Source organism: Oncorhynchus gorbuscha, linkage group LG10 (assembly GCF_021184085.1).
Source record: "Oncorhynchus gorbuscha isolate QuinsamMale2020 ecotype Even-year linkage group LG10, OgorEven_v1.0, whole genome shotgun sequence".
NCBI classification, from domain to species: Eukaryota; Metazoa; Chordata; class Actinopteri; order Salmoniformes; family Salmonidae; genus Oncorhynchus; species Oncorhynchus gorbuscha.
The window spans coordinates 44,346,891-44,363,773 of record NC_060182.1 but is presented as its reverse complement, the minus strand read 5'-3'; the positions used below and the strand labels follow the sequence as shown (position 1 = coordinate 44,363,773).

General features: G+C 40.7%; 1 protein-coding gene across 5 annotated transcripts in view; it reads right to left on the bottom strand.

Annotated features, from left to right (window-relative positions):
- LOC124046166 (sterile alpha motif domain-containing protein 11-like) overlaps window positions 1–16,883 on the bottom strand; it is a 114,390-nt gene that overhangs the window by 78,212 nt on the left and 19,295 nt on the right. For 4 of the 5 annotated variants that reach the window (XM_046366244.1, XM_046366243.1, XM_046366242.1 and 1 more), the window contains exon 3: window positions 16,665–16,840. In XM_046366244.1, the coding sequence (XP_046222200.1) occupies window positions 16,665–16,840 (176 nt within the window). Of the gene's footprint in view, window positions 1–762; window positions 951–16,664; window positions 16,841–16,883 lie in introns of those variants that run through there. The other variant, XM_046366247.1, reaches the window with a different exon arrangement.

The window sequence follows — 16,883 nt, the reverse complement described above, 5'->3', positions numbered from 1 at the left end:
ACTAGACCCTCCATGCAAAAGTCATCTTTTGCACAGAAAGAAGACAAATTCCACACTTCCGTGTATGTGGAAAACTGGATTCTTGCTGCAAGTACCTCCTAACCTGTTGCCATGGAGAAGCGTGTGAAAGTAGCAAATAGGTATTCAGCCTTTTTTTCCAGAAAGCTCAAATAGCTCCGTATTCAATAATTATAACTTTAGGAGAAAGTCCTTTCCAAAGAATTCCTCTGTCGCCATGATGCTTGCTGGCTCTAAGTTAAAGACACAATCTCACCAAAACCAGAAGTAAGAGAAAGGTTCTTGTTTTATTAACGTAGGTTTATCATACACGATCAAATGTAAATATAAAAAATATAGTACTATTATAATAGTAACTTATATCCATTGTTTAAACGGAAAGATTGCCGTCTATAAGGAGAGAACGACTGAGACACACAGGCCAACCTTAATTCTTGGACTAAAAAACGAAACTCAAGAAAACTGTCTGGACAATTTTAAGACAATTCTATGAATTAGTATTGGGCTCCTACCCATTCCTCCACTACACAACTGTAAACAAACATCTTTCAGACTTACCTCCTTAGCATAAAACCTCGAACAAACTTTGCCTCTGCTGAGCTGAGGTTTTTCCCTCAGCGAACATTACTATTGCATCAATATAAATAAATACACAACTTACATTATCTATTTCTACAGTACTAAAAACTGACTTAAGACAAAATGCTAATTTACACAGATCATAAATTCTACTCCAGTACATACCAGCATTGATAGAGTGAGGTATCGTGATTCTAGCAGAAATTGTGCGAGTTGGCCTCCACTGGGTTCAGCCTCTAGCATCTCTGCTTCCTAGAGAGGGGCTGGACACCTTGCAGGGACTACTTTCAGATACACAGAGCAATGTTGTGGTTGCTATGTTAGCGTCCAGCGGTGCCCAGTGGAAATAGGAATGGCTGCTTTGCACAGCACACCTCTCGCTTTGTCCCACAGAAGGGTCTACTACCAGCACCCTTGTGACAACCTCCCTCCTCCCATTTCAGACATGTAATCTACTTAGACTGTTATACTACACAAGCAATATTGCTATTTCCCCTTCCATAAGAAATATGGGAAACATTTTGCTTTTGAAAAGGAAACATTTTATGGTTGAGTACATGAAATAGAAAAATATGACATAAATGCTTGAATTAGTGAGTTTTCTAAGGCTATAAACGTATGTGTTGTGTGGCGTTTTTCCACAGGGTGCTCCTTAAAAGCCCAACGTCTGCAGGTGGAACTTATATAATCCGTGGTGGTTGCTCGGTAATTACCCAGACTCTCTGTCAGCACTTTGGAATCAAAGCCTTGTTATCTACACAACGTCAAACTCAAACAACACTCAGGTAGGCTTTGTTTTGCCCTTGAGTATAAGACACTAAACATATGCTACCACCGTCAAATATTTAGCCAGTATGATGGATTCCGGTAGCACTTTTCATAACTCCATGTAAGAAAACATTTATAAACATTTATAATGGATTAGTAGATAGTTTACTGAAAATGTATTAATCATTACTCACACATTTGTAAATGTTAGCAACCTAGTTATTCGCACATTTATAAACAACTTTCAAAGTATTTAATAATGATTCATAAGATCATTCATAATATGTTTAACCAGTTGAAGCTAGGAGGGGCGCTATTTCATTATTGGATTAAAAAAAACGTGCCCGTTTTAAGCGCAATATTATGTCACAAAAAGATGCTCGACTATGCATATAATTGCCAGCTTTGGAAAGAAAACACTCTGACGTTTTCAAAACTGCAAAGATATTATCTGTGGGTGCCCCAGAACTGATCTTACAGGCGATACCAAGATGCAACTTCAAACAGGAAATGAGCAGTATTTTTGAGGCTCTGTTTTCCATTGTCTCCTTATATGGCTGTGAAAGCGCCACGAATTAGCCTGCCCTTTCTATCGTTTCTCCAAGTTGTCTGCAGCATTGTGACGTATTTGTAGGCATATCATTGGAAGTGTCCTTTGTTGAAATTGTTGCGTAATCTCCAAGCTGCTCGCATTCATCCATGTGATTGAGACAGAGAGGAGACTTCCAGGAATGATATATCATGAAGAGATATGTGAAAAACACCTTGAAGATTGATTCTAAACAACGTTTACCATGTTTCAGTCGATATTATGGAGTTAATCGAAAAAAAGACCCAATAGTATAATATGGGACATCTAGGAGTGCCAACAAAGAAGATGGTCAAAGGTAATGAATGTTTTATATTTTATTTGTGCGGTTTGTGTAGCGCCGACTATGCTAATTATTTTGTTTACGTCCCCTGGGGGTCTTTTGGGGTGTTACATGCTATCAGATAATAGCTTCTCATGCTTTCGCCGAAAAGCATTTTAAAAATCTGACTTGTTGCCTGGATTCCCAACGAGTGTAGCTTTAATTCAATACCCTGCATGTGTATTTTAATGAATGTTTGAGTTTTAACTAATACTATTAGCATTTAGCGTAGCGCATTTGCATTTCCAGAGCTCTAGATGGGACGCCTGCGTGCCAGGTAGGAGCAAGAGGTTAATGTGGAAGAAAGTTTGGCGTTTGGATGAATAAATTTTCGATATTTTTTGGTAGCCAAACATGACGCAGAAAACCGATTTCTCCTGCACAACTAATCTTTCAGGAAAACTGAACATTTGCTATGTAACTGAGTCTCCTCATTGAAAACATCCGAAGTTCTTCAAAGGTAAATGATTTATTGAATGTTTTTGCTGGTTTTTGTGAAAATGTTGCTTGCTAATGCTAACGCTAAATGCTAATGCTAAATGCTAACGCTAAATGCTAAATGCTAGTTTGCTATGGTTGAGAAGCATATTTTGAAAATCTGAGATGACAGTGTTGTTAACAAAAGGCTAAGCTTGAGAGCAAATAGATTCATTTCATTTCATTTGCGATTTTCATGAATAGTTAACGTTGCGTTTATGGTAATGAGCTTGAGGCTGTATTCACGATCCCGGATCCGGGATGGCTCGACGCAAGAAGTTAATGTAGGTCCTTATAAACCATTTCCCAAGATGGACATGCAATTGGAAGACATTCCAGCATTCCAGACATTCCAGCAGTACATGATGCTTCTTAAAGGGATATTTCAGGATTTTGGCAATGAGGCCCTTTATCTACTTCCCCAAAGTCAGATAAACTCGTGGATATCATTTTTATGTTTCTGCGTGCAGTTTGAAGGAAGTTGCTAACTAGCGCTAGTGCAATTGCTAACTAGCGTTAGCATAATGACTGGAGATCTATTGTGTCTGCGAGCATGTTAGCATTGGCTCACGAAACTACCTCTAACTTCCTTCCAGTATGGACAAAGAAACATAAAAATGGTATCCATGAGTTCATCTGTAGATGAAGGGCTTCATTGTCAAAATCCCAAAGTAGCCATTCAAGGTCTCAAATGGCCTCTAGAACATATCAATGGTTAAACAATAGGCACACAATAGGCATACAGAGGATTTTTTGGAAAATATATTTATTCCAAAACTGTCACACTGTTGTAATAGTGTGATGTGTAAGTGTGTGATGGTGTCCCATGTAGCTCAGTCGATAGAGCGTGGCACTTGCAACGCCAGGATTGTGGGTTTGATTTCCATGGGGGACCAGTATGAAAATGTATGCATTCACCACTGTAAGTAACTCTGGATAAGAGCATCTGCTAAATGACTCAAATTCACTTTCGACACACTCTATGCTGAGTTAAATAATGATTTTAGTCTGAAAATGCCAAGCATCTCTCGGCAGTGGCTTTTCTACCAAAACCAAAGTGTGGATTGCAGTCAGTCCTTGTAGCGTTCTAATCTCGATTAACCCAAAACTAAAATCTTGCATAATTTGGTCAGCTGTGTGATCAAATTTTGGGTCCATAGGTGTTAGAAATTTGGAGTTGCGGTTTGCGAATTCTTCATCCTCGAAAAAGAAAACTCTCAGACAAAGCTAATTTCAGTCAAAGTTTAAGCACTGCCATTGCCCAATCCTGATACAGTGGTTCCTCCTTTAAAAATTGCAGCATATTGCATGATATTTAAGTATGAAACACTGGTACCATTAATGCTGGTTAGTGCTAGTTTGACCACCAGAGGGCATTGTTGAGAAGCATTTGATAGCCTTCAATAATGGCTGTAATAGAGAATGCAGGCATGTGTGAGACCGGTGTTCAATTCTCTGACGGGGAGGAAGGAGTAGGCTGTCCTTGTAAATAAGAATTTGTTCTTAATTGGTTCCATATGTGTTATTTCATAGTTGTGACGTCTTCACTATTATTCTACAATGTAGAAATTAGTAAAACTAAAGAAAAACCCTGGAATAAGTAGGTGTGTCCAAACTTTGATTGGTACTTGCTTAATTAATTAGATTAATATTATGATGTTTATATTCCAATGAAAATGAAAAACCCTCTGGGTTTCCGTGAGGATGGAATGGAAAATATGGTGCTGTACAACGTGAAGATCGGGAGTACAGGACTGGGCTATTTAGCTAAAGAATCCAGTGTCCTGAGGGCATGTGGGAGACTTGGGTTCAGTTCCCCAACAGGGAGGAAAGAGTAGACTATCCTTGTAAACAATAATTTGTTCTTAACTGACTTGCCTAGTTAAATAACAGTTACGCTAACAGCATAACATTTCTACACTCTAATTCTAGTCTAACTAATACCCAAATGGAGATTCAGTGAAAATAAAAATCTTGTTGATTTATCAAGACCATGCTTGTTTCAGAGCAGTGTAAAACGGTGCTAAAATAGTTGTAGGCGTAACCGATGTGAAATTGTTAGCTAGTTAGCGGTGGTGCGCGCTAATAGCGTTTCAATCGGTGACGTCACTCGCTTTGAGACCTTGAAGTAGTGGTTCCCCTTGCTCTGAAAGGGCTGCGGCTTTTGTGGACAGATGGGTAACGATGCTTTGAGGTTGACTGTTGATGTGTGCAGAGGGTCCCTGGTTCGAGGCGAGGAGAGGGACAGAAGCTATACTGTTACATAGGCTATTGCTTCAAATCCTACTGCTTCTAACTTCAATATGCTATTTAAATAAATAAGACCTACAGCACTTTTAACAGCACATTAATCAACATGAGACTCATGTTGCCTACGGTAGGCCTACAGTATATCGAAAAATATTATGTGACTGTCCTCCAATAATTACATTTAGAGAATTGAAGGATTGGAGGATATTACTGTAATTCAGTGATATTTATTCTCATAGTAATTCGTTATGAATCCATAACTACATAAACATTGTCATTTTGAAAGAGTATTTTTATCATTATTTTATTAATGACAGCATATATATGCCATTATTAGCTACATTGTTTTAGTTTGAACGTACAGACTGGCACTAAGAACAGAACAGCGGGAACGTTTCTCTAGTCAGCGCCATTATTAGTGCAATGCCCCTTAAAGTGTAATAAATCATAAAAACATCATAAAAACCTTAGCGGAACAACAGTTTTAGTAAGTAATATTGAAGTTATCAATTATCAGTTTCTATTTAGGTTTATGTCGCCCATTCAGTGTCAGTTTGAGACACAGTAGGACCCAAAAGCATAATCAGTGCTCTAACTCCCCCTTGCGCTGGTCTGGAGCAATGAGGTGCTGACGCAGGGTACCGTACTAAACCACAAATGACCTGAAAGTCCCGTGGCGTAAGCTCACAACTTTTAAAGGAGGAACCTCTGTATGTCCAAATAATCAATCAAAACCCAAACACCAGAACTACTGCTGCTCCGTATCTTATGCATTCCATCCCATTGAAACTGATGCTTCAGTTTACGCACAGAATTTGTCCACGAGAGATTAAGAGCAGTCCATAGACACATTTCTGAATAGATTATTTCACTGACCGACTACATACGTTTGAAGAGTTGAAGAGTTGCTACCTTTAAAGGCCCAGTAAATATGTCACCAAGCAAAGCCAGGGTGTAAAAATGGTCTGCGGTTAAAAGACTAAAGCACTGGAAATATTTAAAGGTTATATAGTACATGTAACGTTTCTACTTGTAAATCATACATGTACGTTATTCACATATCAATAGTAATGAAGGAATAAAGAAGGAAAAACTATCCGTTCCGTTTTATGATGAGCAACACATTTACAACTCTTCGTTAAGAGTGTTTGTGAATAAAATGTTTGATAATGTTTGACATATTTCCTGCAGTCAAACACGTGATTATCCTGTGTTTCATATAGTTCTACACTATGAGGTTGGAACAATACTTTGAAATGGTGAAAGTTATGATAATGCACTTGCAGTTTAAGAGCTGTTTATGAAGACAGCCTGAAAAGTTAATAGACCAATAAGAAAGATAGCTCCAAACCTCTCTGCCAATAACAGCTAGTTTTCAGTGTTTGCCTCATCACCCAGACCACTCAATCACAGTAAGATGATTGTTACCCAGAAAAGATTTGATATTGTGATAAAAACAACTGCATTGAACCTTTAACATCCTTATTTTGAGACGTTAAGCATGTCCATCGTTTTGTGAGAAGTTACACTGGTCACTCAAAAGATTTCTACATGATTTATAATGTATAAATAGCCCTCACTTTACATGAGGCCAAACAAAAAGACTTAACTAATTATTGGTAAATGGTTTATAAGGACTGACACTACACAACCAAAAGTATATGTACACCTGCTTGTCGAACATCTTATTCCAAAATCATGGACATTAGTATGGAGTTGGTCCCCCCTTTTGCTGCTATAAAAGCATCCACTCTTCTGAGGAAGGCTTTCCACTAGATGTTGGAACATTGCTGTGGGGACTTGCTTCCATTCGTCCACAAGAGCATTAGTGAGGTCAGGCACTGATGTTGGGTGATTAGGCCTGGCTCGCAGTCGGTGTTCCAATTCATCACAAAGGTGTTTGATGGGGATGAGGTCAGGGCTCTGTGCAGGCCAGTCAAGCTCTTCCACACCGATCTCGACAAACCATTTCCCAAACTGTTGCCACAAAGTTGGAGGCACAAAATCGTCTAGAATGTCATTGTATGTTGTAGCGTTAAGATTTCCCTTCACTGGATCTAAGGGGCCTAGACCAAACCATGAAAACAGCCCCAGACCATTATTCCTCCTCCACCAAACTTTACAGTTGGCACTATGCATTCGGGCAGGTAGAATTCTCCTGGCTTCCGCCATACTCAGATTTGTCTGCCGGACTGCCAGTTGGTGATGCGTGATTTATCACTTCAGAGAAAGTGTTTCCACCGTTTCCAATGATGGCGAGTTTTACGTGGTGTAAAGCCGACGCTTGGCATTGCGCATGGTGATCTTAGGCTTGTGTGCGGCTGCTCGGCCATGGAAACCCATTTCATGAAGTTCCCGATGAACAGTTCTTGTGCTGATGTTGCTTCCAGAGGCAGTTTGGAACTCGGCAGTGAGTGTTTATGCGCTATGTGCGTTATGCGCTCGGTAGTGAGTGTTATGATTTTTACACGCTATGTGCTTAATAAGCATTCTGCACTCTGTGAGCTAGTGTGGCCTACCACTTCGTGGCTGAGCCGTTGTTGCTCCTAGACGTATACACTTTTCAACAGTACTTACAGTTGACCTGGGCAGCTCTAGCAGTGCAGAAATTTGACGAACTGACTTGTTGGAAAGGTGGCATTCTATCACAGTGCCACGTTGAAAGTCACTGAGCTCTTCATTAAGGCCATTCTACTGCCAATTTTTGTCTATGGAGATTGCATAGCTATGTTCTCAATTTTATAAACCTGTCAGGAAACGGGTGTGGCTGAAATAGCCTAATCCACTAATTTGAAAGGGTGTCCACATACTTTTATATATATATAGTGTAAATTAAACATCTTAGGAATGGAGTAATGATCAATAAATGATTAATAAACTATTTACTAATCCATTAGACATGCTTTATTATGTGGAGTTATTATAAAGTGCTATCTGGATTCCGTACGTCACTTACCTATTGTCTCAATAGACTTGCAAACCACTCCAGGCTAAGAGAAAACGATTGGATATCTGGACTCTTATCATAAGATACCTTTATTTTTGCAGTATTGGAAGTTACTATTTGATTTCCTTTCAGATCACGATCTCGTCTCCTCCTTACTCCCTGGTTGTGTCTACACAGTTTGAGTAAAGGGAGAGGGACTACCCAACACATCAACACATCTTTAACTCCTGTTCCAAATGTGCCGTCTTTGTGACAACAGACCATTCATCATTTTCTTGGTTCTACCAGGTTTTTGTACCGGTTCTATCAAGCATTTGCCATGTTCCCCTTCGGCCCGGGCACTCTTTGCTTAATCAGCAGGAATGATACGCATCTCTCCTCACTGTTCTGGTGGCCTACTGAACTAATCACCCGTAAAGCCGTTGGCCATTAACATTAATCTGGTTAAAAGATATAGAGCCCTCTAATGAACTTGACAAGTCCTCTTTAAGGATGACAACACCTCCGAGGACCTTTCTGACAACTACGAAATCATGTTACCATGTAGACACAGTACCTGAGGCTGATCCAAGAGCCTATTACTCTGTGTTACAGCACATCCATGCGGTCATTTTAAAAGTGCTACAACAATAGCTGATCGTTCAAAATACTTTAGTTGTTTTGAAGGGAAAATTGAACGAATTTAACGTTAAATGGGTCTAGATCTAGGGTATTACAGTCTTGTATTCTTTCAACCTTCAATAATTAACTTTGGGTGACAGAGTTGAGCTCACATAAACAGTCAACTCCTAGTGAAAACCTAAATTGATGTAAATTGAAGCCTGCCAGCTTAGTGGAGTCTGCCACTAGCACAGTCAGTGTAGTCAGCTCAGCTATCACCATTGAGACCGTGTCTGTGCTTCGAACTAGGTTGGGCAAAACTAAACGTGCCCTTAGCAATCTCACTGGAATAAAGACTAATCACTGATCATAATCTTGATGTGACCATATCCCCCATGCATCCCACAAAGGTGGAGGTGTTGCTAACATTTACGATAGCTAATTTCAATTTACAAAACAAAAAGATGACGTTTTCCTCTTTTAAGCTTCTCGTCATGAAATCTATGCAGCCGACTCAATCACTTTTTATAGTTACTGTTTTACAGGCCTCCTAGGCCATATACAGCGTTCCTCACTGAGTTCCCTGAATTCCTATCGGACATTGTAGTCATGGAAGATAATACTCAAATATTTGGTGACTTTAATATTCACATGGAAAAGTCCACAGACCCACTCCAAAAGGCTTTCGGAGCCATCATCGACTCAGTGGGTTTTGTCCAACATGTCTCCAGACCTACTCACTGCCACAGTCATACTCTGGACCTAGTTTTGTCCCGTGGAATAAATGTTGTGGATCTTAATGTTTTTCCTCCTAATCCTGGACCACCATTTTATTACATTTGCAATCGCAACAAATAATCTGCTCAGACCCCAAACAAGGATCATCAAAAGTCACGCTATAAATTCTCAGACAACCAAAAGATTCCTAGATGCCCTTCCAGACTCCCTCTGCCTACGCAAGGACGTCAGAGTACAAATCTCAGTTAACCACCTAACTGGGGAACTCAATTTAACCTTGCGCAATACCCTAGAAGAAGTCGCACCCCTATTATCAAAAAATATTTGTCATAAGAAACTTGCTCCCTGGTACACAGAAAATACCTGAGCTCTGAAGCAAGCAACCAGAAAATTGGAACGCAAATGGCGCTACACGAAACTGGAAGTCTTCCGACTAGCTTGGAAAACAGTACAGTGCAGTATCGAAGAGCCCTCACTGCTGCTCTATCATCCTATTTTTCCAACTTAATTGAGGAAGATAGGAACAATCCAAAATGTAGTTTTGATACTGTCGCAAAGCTCACTAAAACCAGCATTCCCTAAGAGAGGATGGCTTTCACTTCAACAGTGATAAATTCATGAACTTCTTAGAGAAAAAGGTAATGATCGTTAGAAAGCAAATTACGGACTCCTCTTTAAATCTGCGTATTCCTCAAAAGCTCAGTTGTCCTGAGTCTGCACAACTCTGCCAGGACCTAGGATCAAGGGAGACACTTGAGTTGTTTAATACTATATCTCTTGACACATTGATGAAAACATAGATCACCATAGATCACCACATTCTTTTGGAGAGATTGGAAACCCAAATTGGTCTACACGGACAAGTTCTGGCCTGGTTTAGATCGAAACATGGTGAAGCTCCAAAATGAAACTCTATGGAAGCCTGCGTTTCAGACATAAGGAAGTGGGTGGCGGCAAATGTTCAACATTTAAACTCGGACAAAACAGAGATGCTTGTTCTAGGTCCCAAGAAACAAAGAGATCTGTTGAATCTGACAATTACTATTGATGGTTGTACAGTCGTCTCAAATAAAACTGTGAAGGACCTCAGCGTTACTCTGGATCCTGATATCTCTATTGACAAACAAATCAAGACTGTTTCAAGGACAGCTTTTTCCATCTACGCAACATTGCAAATATCAGAAACTTTCTGTCCAAAAATGTTTTATCACTTCTAGGTTAGACTACTGCAATGCACTACTTTCCGGCTACCCGGATAAAGCACTAAATAAACTTCAGTTAGTGCTAAACACGGCTGCTAGAATCTTGACTAGAACCAACATTTTGTATTATATTACTCCAGTGCTAGCCTCTCTTTACTGGCTTCCTGTTAAGGCAAGAACTGATTTCAAGGTTTTACTGCTAACCTACAAAGCATTACATGGGCTTGCTCCTACCTATCTTTCCAATTTGGTCCTGCCGTACATACCTACATGTACGCTACGGTCACAAGACGCAGGCCTCCTTACTGTCCCTAGAATTATTAAGCAAACACCTCGAGGCAGGGCTTTCTCCTATGTGAGAGACGCAGACTCGGTTTCAACTTTTAAGTCTTCATTGAAGACTCATCTCTTCAGTAGGTCCTATGATCGAGTGTAGTCTGGCCCATGAATGTGAAGATGAACAGAAAGGCACTGGAGCAACGAACCGCCCATGCTGTCTCTGCCTGGCTGGTTCCCCTCTCTCCACTGGGATTCTCTGCCACTAACCCTATTACAGGGGCTGAGTCACTGGCTTACTGGTGCTCTTCCATGCCGTCCCTAGGAGGGGTGCATGACTTGAGTGGGTAGAGTCACTGACGTGATCTTCCTGTCCGGGTTGGCGCCCCCACCCCCTCGGGTTGTGGGCTATACTCAGGCTTGTCTCAGGATGGTAAGTTGGTGGTTGAAGATATCCCTCTAGTGGTGTGGAGGCTGTGCTTTGACAAAGTGTGTGGGGTTATATCCTTCCTGTTTGGCCCTGTCAGGGGGTATCGTCGAACGGGGCTACAGCGTCTCCCGACCCCTCCTGTCTCAGCCTCCAGTATTTATGCTGCAGTAGTTTGTGTCGGGGGGCTAGGGTCAGTCTGTTATATCTGGAGTTTTCCCCCTGTCTTATCCGGTGTCCTGTGTGAATTTAAGTATGCTCTCTCTAATTCTCTCATTCTATCTTTCTTTCTTTCTCTCTTTCTTTCTTTCTTTCTCTCTGTCGGAGGACCTGAGCTGTAGGACCATGCCTCAGGACTACCTGGCCTGATGACTCCTTGCTGTCCCCAGTCCACCTGGCCTTGCTGCTACTCCAGTTTCCACTGTTCTGCCTGCCGCTATGGAACCCTGACCTGTTCACCGGAAGTGCTACCTGTCCCAGACCTGCTGTTTTCAACTCTCTAGAGACAGCGGGAGCGGTAGCGATACTCTGAATTATTGGCTATGAAAAGCCAACTGAGATTTATTCCTGAGGTGCTGACCTGTTGCACCATCGACAACTATAGTGATTATTATTATCATCTAGTTCCTCTCTAGGTTTCTTCCTGGGTTATGGCCTTTCTAGGGAGTTTTTCCTAGCTGCCGTGCTTCTACACCTGCATTGCTTGCTGTTTGGGGTTTTAGGCTGGGTTTCTGTAAAGCACTTTGTGACATCAGCTGATGTTAGAAGGGCTTCATAAATACATTTGATTGATTGATGTAGAAGTGGACCATAACACAACAATGTTTTTAATTGAATCAGGTATTTTTCTGCATCACGATGAGAATGACACAGTATAATTATCACAATGGAATTTTTTTGGCAGGAAGTAGCAAAGTGTGATGTGACACAATGCTAGCGAGAATCCTGATGATGTGTCGAGGAGGTAGAGAATAGACACACACCCATATATACAGCATCCCATCTTTTTCACCATCCATTGACCAAATCCAATTTGTTAAGACCCATCTACGACTCACTTACTGGGTCTGTGGTCAATAGAAATCAGATTTCCCTGATTGGACATCCCACTATCCCTTTCGCTCAGACCCATTGCATTTGGGTAAAGTAGGGCTGAGATGGATGCCCGGGACAGAGCGGAGCTGTGGCTCCAGCGAGTCCGCCGCCTTTTAAAGGGTAAAAGCCTGACATATTAGTCATAAGTGTTCTTTAAATTCATTATCATCTTAACACATGAGCGCCGCAAGTGTCAGTGGGGAAAGTAATTTAATGAGGTTAGTGGATCCATTTACAACTTTACAGTTGCTGTGCTGTCCTCCATGTCACAACCAGTCTTGAGACAGCACGCACGCACACACACACACACACACACACACACACACACACACACACACACACACACACACACACACACACACACACACACACACACACACACACACACACACACACACACACACACACACACACACACACACACACACACACGGACATGGATATGTTCGAAACAGGATATTGGGAGATTTTAATGCCCAATTCCTTTGATCATTTTTTACTAATACACACAAAAGTGGATTATGTCATCAGAGCCTCATCCTCATTTGAGCTCATTTGGTTAATCTTTTGTTCAATCACCGTGGCAAACTTTTCAGATGTAAGTGGTATATTTTCAAAACTCTAAATACAAAACAATTAACTGGTAACACGTGTAATCAGGGCTCTAAATTAAAAAATGTCATTGGTAGCACTGGTACGCCCAGCAAAAAAATGTTTCACTGAAAATTGTACACTGTCTCTTTAAAAATGTAAGGTTTGTGATGAGGACGTACAAAATATCTGTCACGCCTTGGTCATTGTAATTTGTGTTTTTGTTATATGTTTGGGTAGGCCAGGGTGTGACATGGGTTTATATGTTGTATTCGTATTGGGGTTTGTATTATTTGGGATTGTGGCTGATTAGGGGTGTGTCTAGTTAGGCTTGGCTGCCTGGGGCGATTCTCAATCAGAGTCAGGTGCTTGTCGTTGTCTCTGATTGAGAACCGTATTTAGTCAGCCTGACTTTCGCTTTGTATTTTGTGGGTGTTTGTTCCTGTCTCTGTGCTGTAGTCACCAGATAGGCTGTAATTAGTTTCACGTTTCGTTGTTGTTTTCTTATATCAGTTATTTCATGTACCGCGATACTTTCATTAAAGTCATGAGTAACCTACACGCTGCATTTCGGTCTGACTCTCTTCATACAACAGACGAACGTCGTTACAATATCTGTCAATCATTCATTATTATGATCATTGATCTCCTGAAGAAGCTATCTCTTTTCCTTTCTTTCTGTGCCCCCAACTATTTGCATATACTGGTAGGTTGTTAGGTAGCAAGCCAAAGAGGTAACATGACTGAACAAAGTGTAAACAAATCAACACACGAGTAGTTTTAGAACAGCCCACAACATGGTTTATGAATAAAATATGGTCCTGGCGAGCCACGATAGGAAGATGGAAATGTTGCGCTGGTAATATGGGTCAGATCTTCTGACCTGGTTGGTCTAGAAGCAAGCCGTTTTCGCTGTAGTAATGGTGCGACCATGATGCTACCGAATCTGCACTCGGAAACAACTGTACAGTGAAGTCTTATCATTACAACAATTACTATCTAGGATATTTTTTTTCTGCTCCCAAAACAAAATTCCTGCTCCTGGACCAAATTGATTGCACTTTAGACCCCTGCTTGTAATGCCCCCTATCTTATGTTTAGAACCTTTGATTGTGTATTCATTGGAGTTTAACACATATTTCACCCCTCATTCATTCATGCAAAGTTTTCCATCAAGTTTAGTCACCAAATCATTAGATAATGATAGGCTCACAATTGAGTCATTTAATTCAATAGCAAAAAATACAACATACAAATGTCAAAACTGTTCTTTTTGAAGTGCTAAATAAAAAGAATAGTAGATGGTAAATATTATGTTCCATACCATATTTGACTAGTAACTTGACATACAATTTTTTAAAATGAATTTTTATCCAATGACAAGTTATGAGCATGTTGAGAAATATGTCAGTGTTACAGTTTTCTTATCCTTATACGGTACAAACGTAGAACAACTCATCAGACATAGGGGTATTGCATAGCAGTTGGTTGCTGTAAAAACATAGCACCGTGTTGTATACCTTTTATGCCACGTAAGATTGGAAAAGATCACATTGTCTACGTGACTTGTCAACTGATACAGTATCGACTGTCTCTCTGCTCATCAGCTCATAGTGTATCAATGAAATTCAGATAAAGAGTGAAATATATTACTATTTATAAACGGGGTGGTTTGAGCCATGAATGCTGATTGGCTGAAAGCTGTGGTATATTTAAGCAATAAGGCCCGGGGGAGGGGGGTGGTATATGGCCAATATAAAGGCTGTTTTTATGCACTACGCGACACGGAGTGCCTGGACACAGCCCTTAGCCGTGGTATATTGGCCATATATCACAAACCCCCAAAGTGCCTTAATGCTATTATAAACTGGTTACCAACATAATTAGATCATTAAAAAAGCATGTTTTGTCATACTCTTGGTATTAGGTCTGCTATACTGATTGCTGTCAGCCAATCAGCATTCAGGGCTTGAACCACCCAGTTGTAATAGACCGTATACCACGGGTATGACAAAACATTTATTTTTACATTTATTACAATTACGTTGGTAATCAGTTTATAATGTCAACAAACCTTGGGGGTTTATGGTATTTGGCCACCTCCATGTTGCTTCGTGCAGAAGAACAGCCCTTAGCCGTGGCCACCCCCTCAGGCCTTATTGCTTAAATTACAACCTAGGTATTTCAGTTCTGCGTACACTACACTATCATTTCAAATGGTAGAACATACGAGTGAATCTTTCCACTTTGTCCTATTGAAGCACACTGGCTGATGGTGAATGATGATGTAGTATTTACAGCCACATCCATATATGATTTGGTTTTACCATACAACATAAGTTGATGTCAAATGAATACATTTACAAGGTAAAAATATAGAAATGTACAGTGTTCCGCAGTAATCAAACCAGTACATATACGTTACCTAGATACTACATCATTTGGGTTCAGTAGTCATCAGTTTGGAGCAGATGCTTAGATTGAATATGCATCCAAATTGAATGCTTGATTTGGTGCAGTGAACAAGTGACTTTGTGAATTAGTTTGTTGTACTCAGTCAATTGAAAATGTGCTTAGAGTTTTGAAACATTAACCATTTTGATTTTCTGTTTAGATTGTTGTGCTTAAGAGTTGTGAAAATGTACCACATACTTGTGAAAATTGCACCAAAGTGATTGAAAAAACTTGAATGGGATGACCTTGCCACGACCGTAACTATGTGTGTGTGTGTGTGTGTTTGTATGTGTGTGTGTCTATGGATGCGCGTGTGTACACGTGCAAATGCATGCATGTTTCCACATTTCTTACTGGATTATCTCATCACTTTCTACCCGGTCCAGGCATGAGTTGAAATGAGAGGGATGTAGAGCTTTGGAGCCAGGAAGAAAATCCCTGGCACACAACGATTTCACTAAGGTGAAACTACTCATGACGCCTGTTTAAGGCGACTGTCTGACTGTTATCTGAAGCTTGTAGGTAGGCTACTCAAACCTGAAACACATCGCATGGCAATGGTATTCAGTCTTCTAGCTTTTAGAAGAGATGGCTTGACAGAAGTATTTTTCACATAATGTACATGGTCCTCTGACATCAGAATCAATGCATTATCATGCTCTCATAAGCAGTGACAGCTACTACATCAGAGCATGTTTCAGCCTGTTTTTTTCTCTCCTTCAAGCCCTCATTTACCATTCTAATGAGAACCTAAATAAACTCACACAACGGCACGGACTGCATGTGTCTGTGTGTGCGCGTGCGTGCATGTAATGTCCACAGATGAGCTGACATTGACTTTGTGGACAGTGGAGTGCTACTCTTGCGAGTTGTGGTATCCATGTAACCCGGCAACTGTTGTCGTGTAAAAGACCACACCTTCTCTATCAGAACGTAGTGCGTGGTCTCGATGTTAATTATTTTATTGCACTTGTTTTATCCTGCACTTTACATTATTAGTATTTTGGTCCTCGCATAGTTGAATACACTTAAGGCTACTTTAATACTATTATAAAGAATATTCTTCTGTATGGGGCGGGGGGAGCTGTGTTTCAGTGACTCACAGAGTGCAGTGTAGACTGAACAAAGACGATAAGCAAGAAAACATGAATTTCTTATATGTTAGCACATAACATGTACACTTAATGTAAGCACAGAGCTTGTACACCTCTACACCACACAAAGCCAACAACCAGAGACATGTTGGGAATGAGGGTGAATAGATACTGTAGGTGATGATTTATTTGTATTGACAAATATAAATCAGATTAAGAAGTTCTCCCAGGCCTTACCCCTTTCTCATGATACTGTAATGCAGCTCGTCTTCCTGCTTGATGTGGGCATGGTCTCCGCTCGCGCGGTCGCTACCCTCGCTGTCGTCACTGCTGAAGGCGGAGGCCAGCTCCCTCTTGGGCACGCGGTTGGGGGGCAGGGGGATGGTCCGCTTCTCTGCCAAACGACCGCGGTTCTACAACAAATGGGGAGAAGAAGCTCTTAGAAACATGTCTCTC